The sequence below is a fragment of the Aotus nancymaae genome, unplaced genomic scaffold (assembly GCF_030222135.1).
Source record: "Aotus nancymaae isolate 86718 unplaced genomic scaffold, 86718_ANA_hifiasm-v0.15.2.pri h1tg000012l, whole genome shotgun sequence".
Classification (NCBI taxonomy): domain Eukaryota; kingdom Metazoa; phylum Chordata; class Mammalia; order Primates; family Aotidae; genus Aotus; species Aotus nancymaae.
The window spans coordinates 5,238,746-5,260,953 of record NW_026988423.1 but is presented as its reverse complement, the minus strand read 5'-3'; the positions used below and the strand labels follow the sequence as shown (position 1 = coordinate 5,260,953).

Here is a 22,208-nt window from a genome sequence, read left to right as displayed (position 1 = left end):
TTTCCTGAAATGTAGATTAGGGCTTCAGATTCCAACTTCATATTTTGTTTTAAGCTTTAAATTCGATAACAAAAGTAACATGGTATACTGCCTTTATCTGAAAACACATCAGAAATCTGAGCTGCTAAGTGTAACGAGTGGGTATCTTATCAGAATGTCTATGGTTTCTTGCCATTGCTAGATTCTTCATGTCCCTGGTTATTCTTACACTAGGATAAACCTTCTGATTCTCCTTTAAAATTTGGCTCTATATTATGAAAATACAAGGCAGCTTACTATTGAAAAACTACGTTTAACATAAACATTATCTTTGCTTTTAAATATTCACATGACCATATTTATATCCCCCGCTGAAGTTCATAGCAGTAAAATGATTAATAATACTCTTGAGCTGCTGAATTCCTACGTGTGGGCACTGAGGAAGTAAAGGGTTAGTTTATATTTGTCACACTTAGTGGGAGGGTAAAATGAGTGCTGCCTTCGGTGGAACATTTTCTGTCATTTGTCAATTTTGGAAACGGAAGGCTTTTTTTCCCTTTTCTCATTTTTTTCCCCACTTGCAAGGTCAATTGAAATTCTGCGTTTGAATAGAAGAAGGACTAAGAGAAAAGGCTAACTTTAGGGGGTTAGATCTGTTATTATACTTTCTCTCACTCAGAAAATTGCGTTTTTATATTAAAACTTGAAACAACTCAGGAGCTTTGATGTAGAAAGCTGGGTTTCCACTTTAGCTCTACCCTGTGACCATTTTTCAGTTTACTCATCTGTAAAACAGGTATATTATCCGTTTTGTACTGCCTACCTACAAGGTGTAGCTCATGAATTACACACGGTTATTCATACGAAGGCAGCATGTTATACAAAAATCAAGGCGTTAGTGGTTAGACAAACCTGGATTTAACTCTCAATTACAAGCAGTGGAACCTTTAGCAAATTCTTTACTTTTTCTGAAAGTCAATTACTCTTTCTATATAATGGAGACAATAATGTCTATTAAATAAGATTGTCATAGGATTTTGTGATGTGTTCAAAAAGCTTCCAACAGAAAGCCCTGTCTGAAATTTCTTTATTAGTACAGTGCTTTATGCATAGGGTTAGAAATGAATATTTATTTGTCATATAAATTAAGTATTTATTTAAATCTACTTCACACGTATATAGAAAAAATATAAAAGTATCTAAGTTTCAAACCAAAGAGGATTGGTTTAATGTTCACCCGGAGAAAGGACTACCCTGCAGGGATCATCAGTGTTGCTGTTTTCACGGATATAGGTTTGCCGTATACTGTTAGGGTATGAAAAACATAAAGCAACGCAGGTGGAATAAACAATTTTTAATTAAACAAATTTAGAAAAAAGTTTGGAAAATATACATCTGAAAAGTTTAGTGGGATTCTGAATGAGTTTATTTTGTCTTATTTGTATTTTCTAATATATGTACAACAATGATTATTTGTATAACGAAATGTTACATAAAAATAATAGAAGTAAAAGAACTGACCTCCTTCAGCTGAACAGATGACCACAATTTGACTAAAAGGCCCATCTCCTTTATTGTTATAAACACCAACTTTCACTTCAAAGGGAGTAAGAGGAGGGACACTTTCATCTCGATAAATGAATTTGGAAGCTTCAGAGGATGTCACCATTTTTTCCTTCCAGCCACGTGTTCCATTGGGTCTAAAAGCCACAATATAGCCAAAGCCTTCCCCATTTTGAAACTCTTCAGATACTGGCTAAAGAAGAAAAATGTAATTAATTATCAGCAAAAGGACTGATTAAAAATCCACTTTCTCCAGAGTTTTAAGTAAAAATGGAGAATATCAAATGGAGAATGGAGAGAAATGCTTAAGAAATGGAGAATCTCAAATCTTTATACTACATTGGAAGCCAAAATTGTACAATCACTTTGGCACTTCTTTGAAAGTTAGAAAGCTTTAAAGGTAAAAGAAGAAAAATTATATCAGTTGAAAAGTACAAAACTCTCAAGAGAAGTGAAAACTTTTCAAGTGAAACAAATTTGCTCCAATTAGTCATGTATATAAAATGAAGATCTTTGGATTAACATGTTGGGGAAAACTGTACTATGGTCTGGTGGTTGGCAATGTCTTGTCACTGGTAATGCTCTGCAGAACCCTTTAGTCCACAAATGTAAGAGACAGCAATGTTAAAAACTTTCTTCTAGTATGCCTTGCAATTGCTTTTATGGCTACCGACATGAAAAAACTGGGCTATGGTGTTTGTTCAGGAAGCTTGTGCTATATGGCTTAGGTTTAAATTTATTACATGGGCTTCAACTACACACTGTAGAAAGGAGTAATTGTGACTAATTAGTCATTGTGGATAGTTACCAGCTACTGTTTAGCACAGTGCTTCACAGTAGATATGCAATAAATATTTGCTAAGTAGATTTTTTTCTTTGAATTCTGATATGGAGAAAAGCCATGTATTAAGTGGCGGAAGAGAGACAAAGCTCATTATATTAAAGCTTACATGGAAAGGCAATTCCGTATAGAGAGATTTGGTCTCAGGGAAGGTCAGATATTGGGAAGTTAATACCTCTGTGGACATCAAAAACAACATAAGAAGTATTATTGAAAAAAAGGGGAATGTACAAAAAAAATAGGACAGATGATGTACCCATGGAAGAACTCTTAGTGGGAAAAAGATACCTCTGTACGCCTTCTTATTGTTCTTAGAGATTGTCAAGGACTTGATCTATTTGCTCTAACAGACATTTTCATTTCTGTATATTCTAAGACTGATTTCTGTGAGCTACATACTTATATTTAACAGTAAGGTTATTTAACATCAAAAAAGGAAGGCGGCTTCAAGGAAAATAAATGTACTCTTCACCTCCACTCTTTTTCTTTGACAGATGACACTTTGGAGGCCATATGAGGACAGATAAAATAACAAAAAATTTGTAATCAAAGTCACAATTCTGTTTATTAGAGAAAGTACTTAACTGTGCCTCAGTTTCATAATTTGTAAAATGAAGAAAATCATCTCAACTGATAAGATTGTTGTATGTGTTAAATGAGATGGCATTTATTCAGCAGTAGTTAGTTCCTTCCTCCCACTATTTTTAGCCTCTAAATAAGTCAAGGGGACTGCTTAATCATAACATAATTAAATATCACACTAAGCCAAACGAACAACTGAAGTCATTTGTGAGAGGATGTGTTTTTCTTACCTCCCAGGCGATGACTAACTCATGCCTTCTTCCACTTTTTCCACTTACATTGGTGGGCGCTGTCTTTGGAACTGTGGATAAAAATGAGTGGAGAGTGAGGAGATTAAAAACTCCCAACCTGCGTTGGATAAAATCCTGAAATAAGTCAAAAGTTTGTTTGAAGTCAGAATGGTCATATTAAAGATTAAAACAAAATATTGGTGACAGAAACACCCTACTTTCAAATCTGTGTGACAGATGCTGATACGCCTTTTTTTTCATGACCACTTACTGCACTATGCCTCTTGAAAACGCTTTATGTAGCAATTTCTAAATACTAACACACTAGCTAAGAACGTCTAATAATGATTAGGTAAATTTTGTCCTTCAAATTGTTTATTTTTCACCTCTTTGCTAATGATGTGACTCTTATCCCAGGGCTTACAGAGCCACTGAAAAAGCCACAGGTAAAGATTAGCATTACTGCCTTTCCAGAACCCCCAGGAAACTCCATTTTTTGTTGTTGTTGTTTGTTTTTTTATTTTTTATTTTTGAACCTTAGCAACAATTCCATGGAGTGAGAACCTACTTAAACGAATAAACATTTTTTAAAAATCTGTCAAGCATGAATCTCTCTGCAAACTGCATAATTTATAGGCATCCAGTGAAATTTTTTCAAATGAATAACTATTAAAAGAATAAATGTGTCAAAGAAATAAATTTCCCCTTCAGTGCCCCAAACCACAAAATCTGCAGTTGAAAGGGAACATTTTCAAATGAAGAACTGTTAGATGAAGAAAACTATTACAAGAAATCATTTTCCAGGCTCTGAGCCTGCATTAGCAATTTTACACTTCAGCGTTGCCTTTCTGTCTCTGCATATCGTTTTTAAACGATATTGATATACTCATAACCAATAAATTCACTCCCATATATTACTTACTTGAATGAAAGACTATTAATTACTGGTGAATATTCACACAGCCTTTTATACACCAGAAAAACTGAAGTGGAATTTATAAACTCCTGGAAATGAAAAAAAACAAATTCTCCTTGGGCCAGAACGGTGGATGAGCAAAACCTGTGAATATATAAGTGGCTCCATTGAAATAAATAACCTTTATTTATCAGGATCCAAAGTTTAGTATCCTTTGGCACTTTTCTCCATGAACACAATTCTCTTGCTCAGGCACATGCAGCTGCTACCAACATAGGATTATGCAGCAGCAGTTACCAATCTTTATCCTTTCACTGTTACATACGTACTGAGGATTATTCATATGTGGAGTATTGCATGGATTCCCTCAGAATTGCATGGCATTGGATACACATTTTTCTCTCATTCAAGAAATCACATGGAATTCATCTGAGAAAAATGATGCAATTAAAGCAGTAATTATAAATATGACATAATTTATATTAGCAAACAAATCATGTATTATGTATTAGTAGTCATAGTAAATGCTACATGGAACAAACTGTGATGTAACAGTATGCCTTATCACATGCCTGAAAAGCCACTGTTACATAGTATTAGTCTAAATTTATTTTCTGGTCAATGTTATGGGTAAGACACACAAGAAGGGAGGTGGTTTAACTATATATGTAAAAGGACAGGGATCCATGTTTCCAAATATTCCCTTTTTGGCTAATCTCAGACTTCTGAATATTGTGACCATGAAAGCATATTCAAATGAATAGTGAATGCAAGATATTAATAATTTTTTGATATCATGCTATTGCTTCTCTGAGTATTACTGTTTTTTTAAAAGTATACACACACATACATACACACACATACACTCTTCACATTTGTCTCTGAAAACTCACATTAAAATAACATCATAGGTAATGTATACCAGACCTAGTACTTTGTCTATTAAATTGGACTAAATTCGTACTCTAAATTTAGGGCTTTGAATCATCTTCTTTGAGGACATCATCTGTATGATTATAGGTTTCTGTGGAAAGACTAGGTATTGGAGATCCTTTTCTACTTTATTCAACCCTAAAACATCATCTAAAAAAAGAGGGTGCACAGAAACTCTAGATTACAGTTTTAGAGTAAGCTCTATGCTCTCGTGACCATCTGGAAGCCCATTTAAAATAGACTAAAACAGAGTAACTATTTGAAATCAAAACTGTTGAAGCTTTGGTAGTGTTGTTTCACATGTTAATATTTTTATTTTTCAAAAAAAATTTGCCAATTTAGATTTTCAAAGTTTTAACTTTCTGGGTAAAAAATTTAAAAACAACCAAACAGATGAACATTTTGGGGAAAATTTCCCTTTTGAGAAACTAGGAAAGCAGAGGAAGGCCTTCTGTGATTCGACTCCATCTATTATTCATTTTTTGAAATTATTTCAGTAATTTCAACTAATAGTTTTTAAAAATTTATTTTATTACTTGAAATCAGTCCTTGAGGTTTTCTTACTGCTGCTAATTTATTTTTAAGACAAGATAGCCCATGTTCGATTTAATGTAAAGAAATAAGATCATCCTTTTTTTTTACCTTACCTCCAAATTTAATGAACAATAAATGACACAAGATGCATAATGGTTCACTGTGTTTTAACAGCATATGTGTATAATTAACAACTACTCAAATTAAAAAAAAAAACTTACTAGACATAATCAGATCCAGTAATGGAAAACTTCAGGATTTAATAGCTGCATCTCAGGCAGCGTTTTGTTGTCGGGGGCAAATGTTTGAATTGGGCACTCTAATTCCAATTGGCTTAAATTTCCTAATTACATGCAGATAATCGGTGAAACCCATGTATATTCATTTTCTTTTCAAGTTGGTGGCACACAGTTATTATCTCTGCAGTTAACGCTTTGGAGGCCACTGATTTTAATTATAGCCCTTTCTAAAACAACATATTCATGATCTGAAGGGATTTGACTTAATCTTTCAGAGCCTTTATGGTGTAAAAATTCTATAATTCTTGTTAGAAGCATAAAATTCATATAATCAAATATCTAATAAATGCTTTTGCTGGGTCCAGAGAAATACACATTTACTTTAACCAAATATATTTTAAATATAATCAATAAAATTCAAATTCAGGATTAAGCAGCTAGACTCTTCTTCCTCAGACAACTATTGACAAATGTCATGAGCATATCAGCTTAGAGAATCCAGTTTATACATATGGTTAGCAGGTGTAAGTCTGATTCTTCTGAATTTCTGAGCAAAGCTCCTCCGTTAGCAGATAATGTAATTGATACTTTGTCCACAAGCTACAAATGCCTAGCTGTTTTAAGTCTTACCTGGCAGGTTGAAATATAAACTCATGTCTCTTTTCATCTTAAACATTGAAAACATTTTTATAAACACAGAATGAACAAAATATACGGAACTACCTTAGTTTAACCACACCTGAATATCAAAGAACTTCTAAGTATAGTAGGTTGAACAAAGTGAGTCACACTAATAACATGCTTTAATTAGCATTCAACTAAAATAAAACACAATGAAATAATTTCCAATATTTTCTCCCTGAAAATTTTCCAATTTATATCACAGTAAGCACTTACATCATTCATTAAAAAATACAGCTTTATTTGAGACCTGGGACAGGATAATTTTGGAGCTTAATGGTTATCCGGCAATTGGTTTGGAAAGAAAGGTGCCAAAGAATGAAGAGAGGGAAGGGAGGGAGTTTATAGAGCGGAGGTAGATGCCAAGAGGAACGTTTAAAAAACAGGATTTTTTCTAACCGAATTGAAATGTGTAGCACAGGAATCTTTCAGTGAATTGATTCTAACTCAGGCTTAGTTTATAGAAAGAGTTAAACTGAAGGAGCCTCCTGCCTCCAAAAAAAAATAAATAAATAAAACGCAGTGGTATTTCCTAAATAGTTTAAATAATGCTTTTATTCTTATCCATAGGATAGAGAATGTGGTATGTACAAATGGTAAACGTTTTCTTGTGGGAGGGAGAAGTAAGAGTGAGAAAGATCTGGGCTTGAATCGCAGTTCTAACACTCTAACTGCTTGGCTGAAAATATTTTTTAACCTGTATTTCCATTGTCTCATGGATATAACAGTTATACCTACTTCTTAAGGTTATTTTCATGATTATTCATCACAGTCCCCGGAACTATAATCAATAAATATTATTTAATATTATCTGTTTAAATTTGAAAAAGCGAAAGCGGTGAAGTCTTGTATGAGAAGCACTGAAAGTTCACCATGAATCTATATACACAAGATCTTGAAACAGAAAATCCTTCTTGGATATTCCAATAATATCGTTTTGTTAGTACCAAACAATTACGCTTTCAGTTTTGCCATAGCTTGTTTCAATCTGGAAATCTAGGTAAATCCCTATTTGAATTTGTGAAAGAGATTGCTAGGCTATTTCAGGAAATGTAAGAAGTTTTTGATTTATGAACCTCCTTATAAGTAGCAGTAGTCAAGAACATAGGTGAGTGTATAAAATGAATGGTATTTATCTCAACCCAGTCTTTTTGTTTACACGGATCCACAAGAAACTAAAAACAGAGAATGGGTAAAACAATCTTTGTATGAAATTTGTTGCTAAAAAAGGGAGAAGGAAAAGGCAAGAAGAAGTGATTAGGATGGAAGGGGAGATGACTTGGGAGGCATCATTTTTGGAGTGAGATCTGGGCTAGAATTCCAGCTCTGACACTTATTTACCAGGTAACTTTGTATATCTTTTAAAAATTTTATGGTTCTGTTTTCTCATATGTAATATGAGGATGCACACTCCTTTAGAGGAGCACTTTAGCGGGTTGACATGAAAATTAAATGGTTTGTGATTTCTGAATGGTATATGGCATCACAGGGACTAGGAAGAGAGAAAAAGTCTAACTTAAGGGTCTCACATTCACTGCTGTGTGGATAACTTCATCGCCTTTGGCATTTTGTACTCAGGCCTTTCACTGATCTGCCACCACTTTGCCCCTCATTTTTCTTCATTGAAACCTTTGCAGCAATGAGAAACTATTTGGCAGAAAAGAACATGCCTAGAAATTAGCCAGGTTTCCTTAAGAAAGCCTGTTGTTAAAATCACCATCTCTGCATACAAATTGCTTCTGACACTGATGACTTATGCCTTAAATATGTCTTGTAGTAAAGCCTTGCATGGACCAAAGTAATTTCACAATTAAAAAAGACCGTCTGCTATATCAGCCATACTGTTACCTTCTTTTTTTCTAACAATTGAGATTTGGTCTTAGAGGTCTGTTGCTTGCCATGACTTGTGTCTTCTCTTAATTCTACTGAGGACCATTTATTTTATGAAATATAATTAAACTAATCATCAGGTTGAAAAAAGTCATAATGTTCATTTAATGGTATTTTCTTTTAGATCTTCCCAACTCTTTCAGCTGAATGTCTTATATTTTTTGTATATTTTTGTAGAAATCACATAGCTTTATGCCTTTTCTCTGTACACACAGAGAAAATTATTTACTGTGAATTAAAAAATTCACATTTTTTAATTGCCCCCAGTAAATAATTCTGTCCAATTAGTATTTGGCCTGGACTTCAAAGTCTCATTAAATGCCATTTACAAAGCCAATTTACATACTCCCAGATAAAACTAATCCAACCCATCTTATAATAATGTTCCATTGTGTCTCTTTCATAACTTTTGAACACAAGGGGATTTTCTAAGTAACCATCATGGATAAGAACTGCAAAAATACAAATGTCAGCAAAGCATAATCTTTTGTAGGAGTCAGAAGGTAATGTACAACTTAAGAAATTGTAAGAGGAAGTTAAACGACTGTTTTCTGAACTTGGAGTGAGTCACATGTAATCTCAGATGCTAAAGTGAGAATGGCTGAAGAAAACCAGTCTTGCTACTAATTAGGGAAACCAATTTTATGACTCTTCCTCATTGCCTGTCTACAGCTCATATACATACATGCACAAGGAATGCTGTCTTAGAACAAGGTTGTCAGTTTAGAAGACAGATTGGCTATGGCATCTCCCTCGAACCCAAGCTGTCGATAGAGAAGTGGGGATGCCATTTCTTCATCAAGGTAAATAAGGAGAAGAGCACTACAGAGTTCAGATGGTTGCCTATCATGCCCTGTATGGATGCTATTGATCTTCAGGGTTTTCTAGAATACCTCAATTCTATACTGAGCTACTTGAGGAAACTCAAGAGCAGTGGCCAAAACAGTTCTAGAAAATATCCCGTATTTCTAGATTTTTAGAGGCCAGGGATGTGAAATGGTTACTCTGAACCAAGTGGACACAGATAGGTCTGAATAGGCTTGTTAGGATCACACGCAATAAGCCTGCTAGGGGGCAAGATGACTTCAAAGAACCCAGTGCCCCCCACAAAAGAAAGAAGCATCATATGAACAAATGCCATCATGTTGAACATTTAACACCCTTGTGAGAACTGAAAAATTTACCATCTAAGTGGAAGTTTTCCTCCTTCTTCTAGTCTGACCTGGAAAGTGCCAGAGAAACAGTTGGGAAGTAGGAGATAAAGTGGAAAGAAAGAAAAGACTGATCAGAGCTCTTGGGTCAGGCCTGTGCTGGGAAGGAAAGGGAGAGCATGGAATTGGATGTGAGATTAAAATCTTTTTAATTAGACTGGAATTTGTAAATATTTGAAAATGCGATTGCTCTAATACATAAACGTGCCTAGGATGTATTTGAGGCTGAGGTTTGGGATCACATTGAGCACAGTGGAGAGCAATGGTGGGAGACGAAAAACACTGTTTTATTTTTAACCTCTACAGCAGAGTTGTCTATTTGGAAAACCAGTTATATAACTACAGTATAATACAGAAAGTGCTAAGACTAGGAGATATTTTATTTGATTGTCTACCTGACACAGTTATTTACTGGTATTTAAAGTTTTCAAATGTAGAAAAAATATTTTTCCTTATGTGGCCAGAAATATGTGTGTAATTTTCCATTTGAGTCAGAAGAGAATGAAATGACAGAATACAATGTAGGGGAAAAAAGAAAACTAGAAAGCAAAGCAATTTGAATGTGTGAAAAAATGTGTAAGCAGAGTCTTTCATTCAACACGTCTTTCCACCTACTCCTTTTGCCTTGTCTATGCTACAAAAACCAAAGAAATGACTACAGGTTGAGAAATACCAAATCCCCTTACAGATAGTACTAACTAGATAAGAAGAATGGAAAACCGTCCTGGGAAGGCCTGTCATGGGTTTGCAAGGATGATTTAGAGAAGATGCATGCTTTGTAGTATGGGCCATAGGCTAAAAAGTTCTCCTGACTCTCCTGTTCAAGTGGGTGGATGATAGGGCATGATGGAACACCGTCTGCGGTGGACACCTTGTACTGAGCGTATCTTGGGGGCGTGATGGAACACCGTCTGCGGTGGACACCTCGTACTGAGCGTATCTTGGGGGCGTGATGGAACACCGTCTGCGGTGGGCACCTCGTACTGAGGGTATCTTGGGGGCATGATGGAACACCGTCTGCGGTGGACACCTCGTACTGAGCGTATCTTGGGGGCGTGATGGAACACCGTCTGCGGTGGGCACCTCGTACTGAGGGTATCTTGGGGGCATGATGGAACACCGTCTGCGGTGGACACCTCGTACTGAGAGTATCTTGGGGAGTGGACTGTAGAGCTGCAACCAAGAGATTGTACGGTTCTCACTATATTAACAAACGTGTTTAACTCTGAAAATGTTTTCTCAGTATGAAAAAATATACTTTTTCATGATTACTACTTTGGAAATTTCCATTTAATAATAACTCATTTAAATTAATGATGGAGGTGATATAATAAAAAAAATAGCTTCTAATAACATTGAGCATTTATCATGTGCCAGGTACTATGCTAAGCTCTTTATATGCATTAAAAAATCTATTTAATACAATGGTCAAAAGGAGTAGGTTGTGGTATCCCCATTTTATAAGTGAGAAATTCAAGCCTTAAATGATATACTTCTTGCTTATGTCCACCCTGTTCTTAAGTGGCACAGTAGGACATTAATTCAGATCGAAACTCCAACCTTTCATCATAGGTAAATTTTTTTCATTTAAAAAAATACATATAAGCATATATGTATATTAATTCTCGTGTGTATATATAATTCATTAAAGTTTGAAATAAACTGCAAATATTGAGATTTATACAAGTAGCTTTGAAGATAATTGAAACTTTATACTGTAAATATCAGACCTTTCTGAATGACAAGTTACATAGTTAGCTGTATCTTTTCTCCCTTTCATTTATCTTTCAACAGTGTTAAGAACATGTAACTTATAGAATATTAAAATTCAATTAAATGACAAATTGATAAGGCTATATTTACTTTACATATTTTTCCATTTCTACTACAATGTATATTTCAGATTAATTTCCCCAAATGTGATTTTTTTCTCCTGAGTGTGATCTTTTTAAGTAACAGAGAAAGTATTTCTATTACCCTATCCCAAATTTATATATTGGTTTGATGATATTAACACATTTCAAAAATTAAACACAAGGGTATCTATCTTTATTTATAAATCTAATCATGAACTAAAACTTGTAAGAAAATTGCACTTAAATATAGAAGATGGAGGAAGAGCAAGATGGCAGAATAGAAGGCTCCACTGGTTATACCCTTGGCAAGGACACTGCTACACTTAAAAAGTACTTTCCTAAGAACTGAAAATCAGGCAAACACTCACAGTATCTGGTTTAAACTTCATGTTGCTGAAAGATGCACTGAGAGGTAGTAAAAACAGTCTTGAATCACTGAGACCACCACTCCTCCATTCCCCAGCAGTGGCCCCACAACACAGAAGACAAAAATCTGTTTGCATGGGAGGAGGAGAGGGCAGCAATTGTGAGACATTAAATTCAGTTTTGCCCAGTTATAGCAGAAATCAAGACCAGACCAACTGAGCTGACACCCACCCACATAGGGAATATTTATTCATTTTTATTTTTTTGAGACAGAGTCTTGCTTTGTGGCCCAGGCTGGAGTGCAATGGCATGATCTCGGCTCATTGCAATCTCCGCATCCCAGGTTTTTTTTTTTTAATTGTGTTTTAGGTTTTGGGGTACATGTGAAGAACATGCAAGATTGTTGCATAGGTACATACATGGCAAAGTGGTTTTCTGTCTTCCTCCCCTTCACCTATATCTGGCATTTCTCTCCATGTTATCCCTCCCCAACTCCCTAACCCCCACTGTCCCTCCTCAGCTCACCCCCACAGAACCCGGTGTGTGATATTCCCCTCCCTGTGTCCATGTGTTTTCATTGTTCAACACCTGCCTATGAATGAGAACATGTGGTGTTTGATTTTCTGTTCTTGTGTCAGTTTGCTGAGAATGATGGTTTACAGGTTCATCCATGTCCCTACAAAGGACACAAACTCCTCATTTTTTATGGCTGCATAGTATTCCATAGTGTATATGTGCCACATTTTCCCTGTCCAGTCTATCATCGATGGGCATTTGGGTTGGTTCCGGGTCTTTGCTATTGTAAACAGTGCTGCAATGAACATTTGTGTGGCATGCATGTGTCCTTATAATAGAATGATTTATAATCCATTAGATATATACCCAGTAATGGGATTGCTGGGTCAAATGGAATTTCTATTTCTAGGTCCTTGAGGAATCGCCACACTGTCTTCCACAATGGTTGTACTAATTTACACTCCCACCAACAGTGTAAAAGTATTTGTATTTCTCCACATCCTCCCCAGCATCTATTTCCAGATTTTTTAATGATTGCCATTCTAACTGGCGTGAGATGGTATCTCAATGTGGTTTTGATTGGCATTTCTCAAATGTCCAGTGATGATGAACCTTTTTCATATGTTTGTTGGTCTCATGTATGTCTTCTTTTGAAAAGTGTCTGTTCATATTCTTCGCACACTTTTGAATGGGCTTGTTTTTTTTTTTTTTTTCTTGTAAATCTGTTTTAGTTCTTTGTAGATTCTGGATATCAGTCCTTTGTCAGATGGGTGGATTGCAAAAATTTTTTCCCATTATGTTGGTTGCTGGTTCACTCTAATGACTGTTTCTTTTGCTGTGCAGAAGCTGTGGAGTTTAATTAGGTCCCGTTTGTCTATTTTCGCTTCTGTTGCCAGTGGTTTTGGTGTTTTAATCATGAAGTCATTGCCTATGCCTATGTCCTGAATGGTTTTGCCTAGGTTTTCTTCTCAGGTTTTTATGGTGTTAGGTCGTATGTTTAAGTCTTTAATCTATCTGGAGTTAATTTTAGTGTAAGGTGTCAGGAAGGGGTCCAGTTGCTTTCTGCACATGGCTAGCCAGTTTCCCCAACACCATTTATTAAACTGGGAATCCTTTCTCCATTGCTTGTTTTTGTGAGGTTTGTCAAAGATCAGATGGTTGTAGATGTGTGGCGTTGCCTCCACTCTTCCCAGGTTTAAACAATTCTCGTGTCTCAGCCTCCTGAGTAACTGGGATTACAAGTACCCACCACCACGCCCAGCTAATTTTTGTATTTTTAGTAGAGATGGGGTTTTACCATTTGGTCAGGCGGGTCTCAAACTTCTGACCTCAGGTGATCCACCTGCCTTGGTCTCCCGAAGTGCTGAGATTACAGGCATGAGCCGTAGCGCCAGGCCCAGAGGGAAAATTTAAACCAGCCTTAGCCAGAGATAAATCTCCCATCCCAGTGGTCAGAACTTGAGTTCCCTGAAAGCCTCACCACCGCAGGCTGGAGTGCTTCAGGGCCCTAAATAAACTCGAAAGGTAGTCTAGGCCACAAGGAATACAACTCCTAGGCAAGTCCTGTGCTGAACTGGGCTCAGAGCTAGTGGACTTGGAGAACATGTGACCTCCTCAGTATCACCCGGTGTGGCTAGGGCAGTGCTGATGCTACCTCTTCCCTAACTCCAGGCTGCACAGCTTGCAGATCCTTAAGAGTTACCTTCCTTCCACTCTAGGAGAGGAGCAGGAAGAGTGGGGAGAACTTGTTCTTGCTTCTTGGTTACCAGCTCAGCCACAGCAGGATAGGACATTGGTCATAGTTGTGAGGCCCACTTTCTATACCCTAGCTTCTGGATGACGTTTCTAGACACATCCTGGGCGAGAAAGGAACCCACTACCTTGAAGGGAAAGACCCAGTCCCGGCAGGATTAATCCTCTGCTACCTAAAGAGCCTTGGTCCCTGACTAACCAGCTGCAATACCCAAACAGTATATCGTGTGCCTCTGCTGGCTTCAGGTGAAACTCAGCACATGCCCAGCTGTGGTGACTATGGGGAGAGACTCCTTCTGCTTGAGAAAAGTGGGGTGAAAAGTAAAGGGGACTTTGTCATGAACCTTAGGTACCAGCTCAGCCACAGGGGTGCAGAGCACAAAGAGATCTCTTGGGGTCCCAGGAGATGGCTCTTTGACAGCATTTCTGGACCTGCCCAGGGACAGAGAGGAGTCCATTGCCCTGAAGAGTGAGTTCCAGGCCAGGCAGTGTTCACTAAAAGCTAACTTAAGAGACCTAGGGCCTTAAGGGAACACTGGCAGTAGACTGGCAGTATTCCCTGTGGGCTTGTGGTGGCAGTGGCCACATGGTGAGGCTCCTCTGCCTTTGGAAAGGAGAGGGAAGAGTGGGAAGGACTGTGTCTTGTAGTTTGAGTATCAACTCAGCTGCAGTATGGTAGAACACCAAGTAGACTTCTAAGGATTTTGACTCTAGTCCCTGGCACCTGGATGGCACCTCTGGATCCACCTAGGCCCTAGGGGTAACTCACCACCTGAAAGGAAGGACACTGGCCTGGCTGGCTTTGCCACATGCTAATTGTAGGGCCCCAGGGCCTTGAGAAAACATAGGCAGTCACCAGCAAGTGGTTATAGCAGGGCCATAGGTGAAACCCAGTGTTGTGCTTGCTTCAGATCTAACCCAGCGCAGTTCCAGTGGTAGTGGTGGTCACCAGGGTACTTATGTCACTTCATCCCCAGCTCCAGGTTGCTCAGAACAGACAGACCCCATTTGTTTGGGAGAAGGTAAGAAAAGAGAACAAGAGTCTCTGCCTGGTACTCCAGAGAATTCTTTCAGATCTTGTTTAAGACTGTCAAGGCAGTACCTCTACCAGTCTCCAATAACTACCACATTACTGGCCTTGGGGTGTCCCCTAAAGCAGATACAGCTAGATAAAAATACGTAAGTCCTTTCCAGTACCTGGAAAAGCCTGTACAAGGATGGCAGGTACAAACAAGCCCAGTCTGTGAAGTCTATAGTAAACGCCTAACTCGTCAATGCCCAGATACGAATGAACATCCACAAGTACCAAGACCATCCAGGAAAACATGGCTTCACCAAATGATCCAAATATGGCACCGGGGACCAACCCTGGAGAAACAGAGATAGGTGACCTTTCAGACACATAAACCAAAATAGCTGTTATGAGGAAACTTAAAAAAAAAAACAATTCAATACAATGCCAAGAAGGAATTCAGAATTCTATCAGATAAACTTAACAAAGAGATTGAAATAATAAAGAAAATCCCACAGAAACTCTGGAGCTGAAAAATGCAATTGACGTACTGAAGAATGCATGAGTCTTTTAATAGTAGAACTTATCTAGCAGAAGAAACAATCAGTAAACTTTAAGATAGGCTATTTGAGAATATACAGTCAGAGTAGACAAAAATAATAATAAAGCACACCTACAAGATAAACAAAATAGCCTCAAAAGGGCATATCTAAGAGTTTTGGCCTTAAATAGGAGGTGGAAAGAGGTTGGGGTAGAAAGTTCATTCAAATGGATAATATCAGAGAACTTCCCAAACTCTAGAGAAAAATATTAACATTTAAGTAAAAGAAGGTTATAGAACACCAAGCAGATTCAACCCAAAGAACAATGCCTCAAGGCATTTAATAATCAAGCTCCCAAAGCTCAAGGATAAAGAAAGGATCCTAAAAACAGTAAGAGACAGAAAGAAATAACATACAGAGGAGCTCTGATACGTCTGGCAGCAGACCCCTCAGTGGAAACCTTACAGTCCAGGAGACAGTGGCATGACATATTTAAAGCGCCAATGGAAAAAAAATATTTTACCCTAGAGTAATATATCTGGTGAAAATATCCTTCAAACATGAAGGAGAAATAAAGGCTTTCCCAGACAAAGAAAAGCTGAGGGATTCATCAACACCAGACCTGTCCTACAAGAAATGCTAAAGAGAATACTTCAATCAGAAAGAAAAGGACATTAATGAGCAATAAATAATCACCTGAATGTACAGAATTCACTGGTAATAAGTACACAGGAAAACACAGAATATTATAACACTGTAAGTGTGGTGTATAAACTACTCTTATCCTAAGTAGAACGACTAAATGATGAACCAATAAAAAATAATAACTACATCAACATGCAAAGACAGTACAATAAGATATAAATAGAAATGGCAGAAAGTAGAGAAGGAGGTGGATAAAGTTAAGGTGTAGATTTTTTACTCATTTTTTCTTACTTGTTTGTCTGCAAACAGTGATAAGTTGTTATCAGCTTAAAATAGAGTTATAAAATAGCATTTGCAAACCTCATGGTAAACTCAAAGCGAAAAACTTAAAAGGGATACACAAAAAATAAAAAGAAAATTAAACCATATCACTAGAGAAAAATACTTTCACTAAAATGAAGACAGGAAGAAAGGAAAGAAGAAAGAATAGACCACAAAACAACCAGAAAACAAATAATAAAATGGCAGGAGTAAGTCCTTACTTACCAACAGTAACACCAAATGTGAATGGGCTAACCTCTCTCATCAAAAGACAGAGTGGTTGAATGGTTAAAAAAAAAAAAAAAAAAAAAAGACCTAATGACCTGTTTTCTACAAGACACACACTTCACCTGTAAAGACACTCAGAGATTGAAAATACGGTGATAGAAAAATATATTTCATGCCAGTAGAAATCACAAAAAAGCAGGAGTAGCTATACTCATATCAGAAAAAAAAATTTCAAGACAAAAACCATAAAAAGACATAAAGAAGTTCACCATATAAAGATAAAGTGGTCAATTCAGCAAGAGGATATAACACTTTAAAATACATATGCACCCAATACTTGAGTACCCAGATATACACAGGAACACAGGAAATATTATTAAAGGTAAGGAAAGAGAGATATGCCTCAATGCAATAATAGCTGGAGATTTCAATACCTCACTTTTAGCACTAGATAGACCTTGCAGACAGAAAATCAACAAAAAAACACTGGATTTGATCTACACTATAGACCTAATTGACCTAATAAATATTTACAGAACATTTTATCCAACAGCTGAAGAATACACATTCTGTTATGTGAATAATAGCACACAGATTATTCTCAAGAAGAGACCATATGTTAGGTCACAACAAAATGCTCCTGAATGACCCATGGGTCAATGAAGAAATTAAGAATGGAATTGAAAAATGTATTGAAACAAATGATAATGGAAACACAACATACCAGGACACATGGGATACAGCAGAAGCAATACTAACAGGAAAGTTTATTGCTGTAAGTGCCTACATCATTAAAAAAAAGGAAATACTTCAAATAAACAATCTAATTATGCATCCTAAGGAACTAGAAAAGCAAGAGTAAACCAAACCCAAAATTAGTAAAAGAAAAAATGTAATAAAGATCAGAGCAGAAGTGAAATTGAAGAAAACAATACAAAAGATCGATAGAGCAAAAGTTGTTATTTTTTAAGTTAACAAATTTTTAGCCAGACTAAGAAAAAAAGAGAGAGCATGTAAATAAGCAAAATTGGACATGAAAAGGAGACATTACATCTGATACTGCAGAAATTCAAAGGATCACCCTGATACCAAAAATAAATACTTAAAAAAAAAAGAGAGAGAAAACAATAGGCTGGTATTACTGATAAGTACTGATGCAAAATTTCTCAACCAAATACCAGCAAACTGAATTCAGCAACACATTTAAAAGTTCATTCATCATGACCAAGTGGAATTTATCCCTGGGATGCAAGGCAAATTCAACATACACAAGTAAGTCAATGTGATACATTATAACAACAGAGTGAAGGCAAAAACTCCTATGATCATTTCAATTGATGCTGAAAAAGCATTTGATAAAATGCAACGTCTCTTCATAATAAACTCTCAATAAACTGGGTATGGAAGGAATATAACTCAACATCATAAAAATCACATATGAAGGACTCACAACTAGCATTAAATGGGAAAAGACTGAAAGCCTTTCCTTCCAGAACTGGAACATGACAAGAATGCCCACTTTCTCCACTGTTTTTCAACATAGTACTGGAAGTCCCAGCTAGAGCAATCAGACAAGAGAAATAAATAAAAGGCATCCAAATTGGAAAGGAAGACAACAACTTTTTCTTGTTTGCAGATGGTATAATATTTTGTTTGGAAAAACTTAAAGACCCCACCAAAAAACAATTAGAACTGATAAACAAATTCAGTAAATTTGCAGGCTACAAAATCAACATACAGAAATCAGTAGCATTTTTATATGCAAACTATGAACAATCTGAAAAAGAAATCAAGAAAGTAATCCCTTTTACAATGGCTTCAAATAAAACACCTAGGAATTAAATAAGTGAAAGATCTCTATAACAAAAACTATAAAACATTGATACAATACAAATTGAAAAGAACACAAAATAATAGAAGGATATTCCATGTTCATGAATTGTAAGAAACAATATTGTTAAAATGTTCATACTACCCAAAGCAATCTACAGATTTAATGCAATCACTATAAAAATAACAATGATATTCTTTACAGAAATAGAAAAAACAATCTTAATGTTTATATCAGATCACAAAAGAGCTAGAATAGCCAAAACTATCCTAGCCAAAACTATCAGAAAGAACAAAACTGGTGGAATCACATTATCATACGTCAAATTATACTTTAGAGCTACAGTGATCAAAACAGCATGGCAATGGCATAAAATAGACACATAGACCAATGGAATAGAATAGAGGACCCCAACATAAATCCATACATCTACAGTGAACTCATTTTCATCAAAAGTTCTAAAAATATCCACTGGGGGAAAGGACAATCTCCTCACTAAATAGTTCTGGGAAAACTGGATATCTATATGGAGAAAAATGAAACTACCTTCCTATCTCTTGCCGTATAAAAAATCAAATCAAAATGTATTAAAGATTTAAATCTAAGACCTCAAAATACAAAACTACTACAAGAAAACATCGGGGAAATTCTCCAGGACAATGGAGTAGGCAAAGACTTCTTGAGCAATATACCATAAGCACAGGAAACTAAAGCAAAACTAGACAAATGGGATCAAATCAAGTTAAAAACTTCTGCAAAGCAAAGGAAACAGTAAACAAAGTGAAGCACCAACCCAAAGAATGGGAGAAAATATTTTCAAACTACCTATCTGCCAAAGAATTAATAAACAGAATACATAAGGAGGCCAAACAACTCTATAGGAAAAATAATCTAAAAATCTGCTAAAAAATGGACAAAAGATTTGAATAGACATTTCTCAAAGGAAGACACATAAATGGCAAACAGGCATATGAAAATGTGCTCAACGTCATTCATCAGGGGAATGCAAATCAAAAGTTCAATAAGATACCATCTCACCCCAGTTTACATGACCAATGTCCAAAAGACAGGCAATAACAATGCTAGTGAGGATCTAGAGAAAAGAGAAACCGCATACACTGTTCGTGGGGACGTAAATTAGAACAACCACTATGGAGAATGTTTGGAGGTTCTTCAAGAAAAACTAAAAATAGAGCTACCATATGATCCAGCAATCACATTCCTAGGTATATACCCAAAAGAAAGAAAATCAGTTTATTGAAGTGATATCTGCACTCCCATGTTTATTGTGGTAATATTCACAATAATCAAGATTTGGAAGAAACTTAAATGTCCATCAGTAGATGAATGGATAAAGAAAATGTGGTGCTTGTGCACAATGGGGCATTTTCGAGCCATACAAAAGAATAAAATCCTGTCATTTGCAATAACATGGATGTATCTGGAGGTCATCATGTTAAGTGAACTAAGCCAGGCACAGAAAGACAAACGTCGCATGTTCTCATTCATTTGTAGGAGCTAAAAATTAAAACAAGTGCACTCATGTAAATAGAAGAAGGATGGTTACCAGAGGCTGGGAAGTGTAGTTGGTAGTGGGGGCTTGAGGGGAGGGGAGGATGGTTAATAGGTATAAAAAAATAGCTAGAAAGAATAAATAAAACCTAGTATGTGCTAGCATAACAGAGTGACTATAGTAAAAAAAAATTAGTTGTACATTTTAAACTGACTAAAAGTGTATTATTGAATGGTTTGAAACACAAAGCATAGACATTTGAAGAGACAAATGCCCTCTTTATCCTGATGTGATTAAGCATTGTATGCTTGTATCAAAATATGTAACCCAAAGATATATACACATACCGTATACCCACATACATTAAAAATTAAATATCTGTGCATGTAAGTAAAAATATATATTTGTATTGTTATTTTGACATCCTAATACTAAGAAATTGGACTTAATCCTAAGAAACTGGACTGAACCAATTTATCTTATCTTTGCTGACTATCAAGAGCCTCCCTCCCTCCCTTCCTTCCTTCCCCCACCCCCTTCTTTTTTCCTTCTTTCCTTCTTTCTTTCTTTGAGAGAGTGTCACTCTGTTGCCCAGGCTGAAGTGCAGTGGTGCAATCTCTGCTCATTGCAACCTCTGCCTTCAGGTTCTCATGCCTCAGTCACCTGAGTAGCTAAAACTACAGTCATGTTCCACCATGCCTGGCTAGTAGAGATGAAGTTTCGCCATGTTGGCCGGGCTGATCTTGAATTCCTGTGGCCTCAGATGATCCCTACTCCTGGGCTCCCAAAGTGCTGAGATTACAGGCATGAGCCACCGTGCCTGACTGAGTGTTTCTGGATGACTGGAAAATTCAGAATATACTCTCCAGAAAAATTTTAAAGAAAAATTCTGTTTTTTGCTTTGCAGAAAAGGAGCAGTTCTATGGGAGAAATGGTTGACTATACTGCTTTGGAATTTAGAAGAGTCTATTGAATAAATGAAACTTAAGAGGCATACCACTTTCTATTCAACATCCTTAATGTGAGAACTTTCCTCTCCCAAGCAGCTCTATTTTCAAAGTTTGGTTGGCCCTTTAGAACAGCATCATCTTTTAAAGTACTGGATATGTACTTAATAGAGGCAGAGTGCATCATTTGAGAGGCTGTCTCGAAATACCGGTGCCTTTTAAAATCTGTGCTACCTGACAAAACGGGCACAGAACTCAACCCTTGGTTCAACACCATTAGTAGCTCTTGCTCTGTGCAGTTTCCAAGCATAAACTACGCAATACAAACCTTCCTCAGCTCACTTTCAGAGGTGAGTACTTCATGCATTTTCCAGGTACTTCTTTTCCTTAAGATTTTAATGGACTAAAGTATGTCATGTATATAGAACTCATGATAAAATAGAGAGACAGGCAATACATGATTGAGGTAGCTGCAGAAATAGTCTTTTAAAATGCATAATCTGAATACACTTTAGCTTGAAATGTAAAAGTGATTTTGCTAAAATGCTTTTTAATAGCACAAGGAGATATATACCATAAAAAGTTAAATGGATTATTCATCCGAAATGGATTATTTATTTTGGAAATGAATATTTATAGAGAGCCTCTGAATTAGGCAGTAATCTTTGCCTTTGTTTAAACACAATTAACAATATGCAAAGCAAGGCGATGCTTTTTAGAAAATATGTGAGCATAAGTACTTCTATTGGCAGTCATTTCAGTATCTGCACAGTGAGTACATAAAATGAAGAACAACTAACCTGTTATGCTCTTAATTAATGAACACCTGTACACAATGAAAGCATGGCTGATTTTATGGATGCATGAAAATCCAACCAGGCAATTAATGTACAATTTAGAATTCACGCTGTTGAAAAGGTAGCGGACAAAAACAACTTATAATAGGCAAATCACAAAAGTGGAAAAGTTGGATTTTCTGTGGCTCTTTTCAAACATATTTAAGCCATTTTTCCTTTTATTTTCTTGGTTGTGTAACTTTTATATGGTAGAAACTGAACATATTTTGTACTGTTATTTACA

At 36.3% G+C, this 22,208-nt stretch overlaps 1 protein-coding gene across 1 annotated transcript in view; it reads right to left on the bottom strand.

Moving 5' to 3' along the window:
• The window catches only part of CNTN5 (contactin 5), a 1,383,122-nt gene that overhangs the window by 71,678 nt on the left and 1,289,236 nt on the right, over positions 1–22,208 (bottom strand). The window contains exons 19-20 of the mRNA XM_012454882.2: positions 3,196–3,266; positions 1,501–1,735 (exon numbers count right to left, since the gene is read on the bottom strand). Of these exons, the coding sequence (XP_012310305.1) occupies positions 1,501–1,735; positions 3,196–3,266 (306 nt within the window). The remainder of the gene's footprint in view (positions 1–1,500; positions 1,736–3,195; positions 3,267–22,208) is intronic.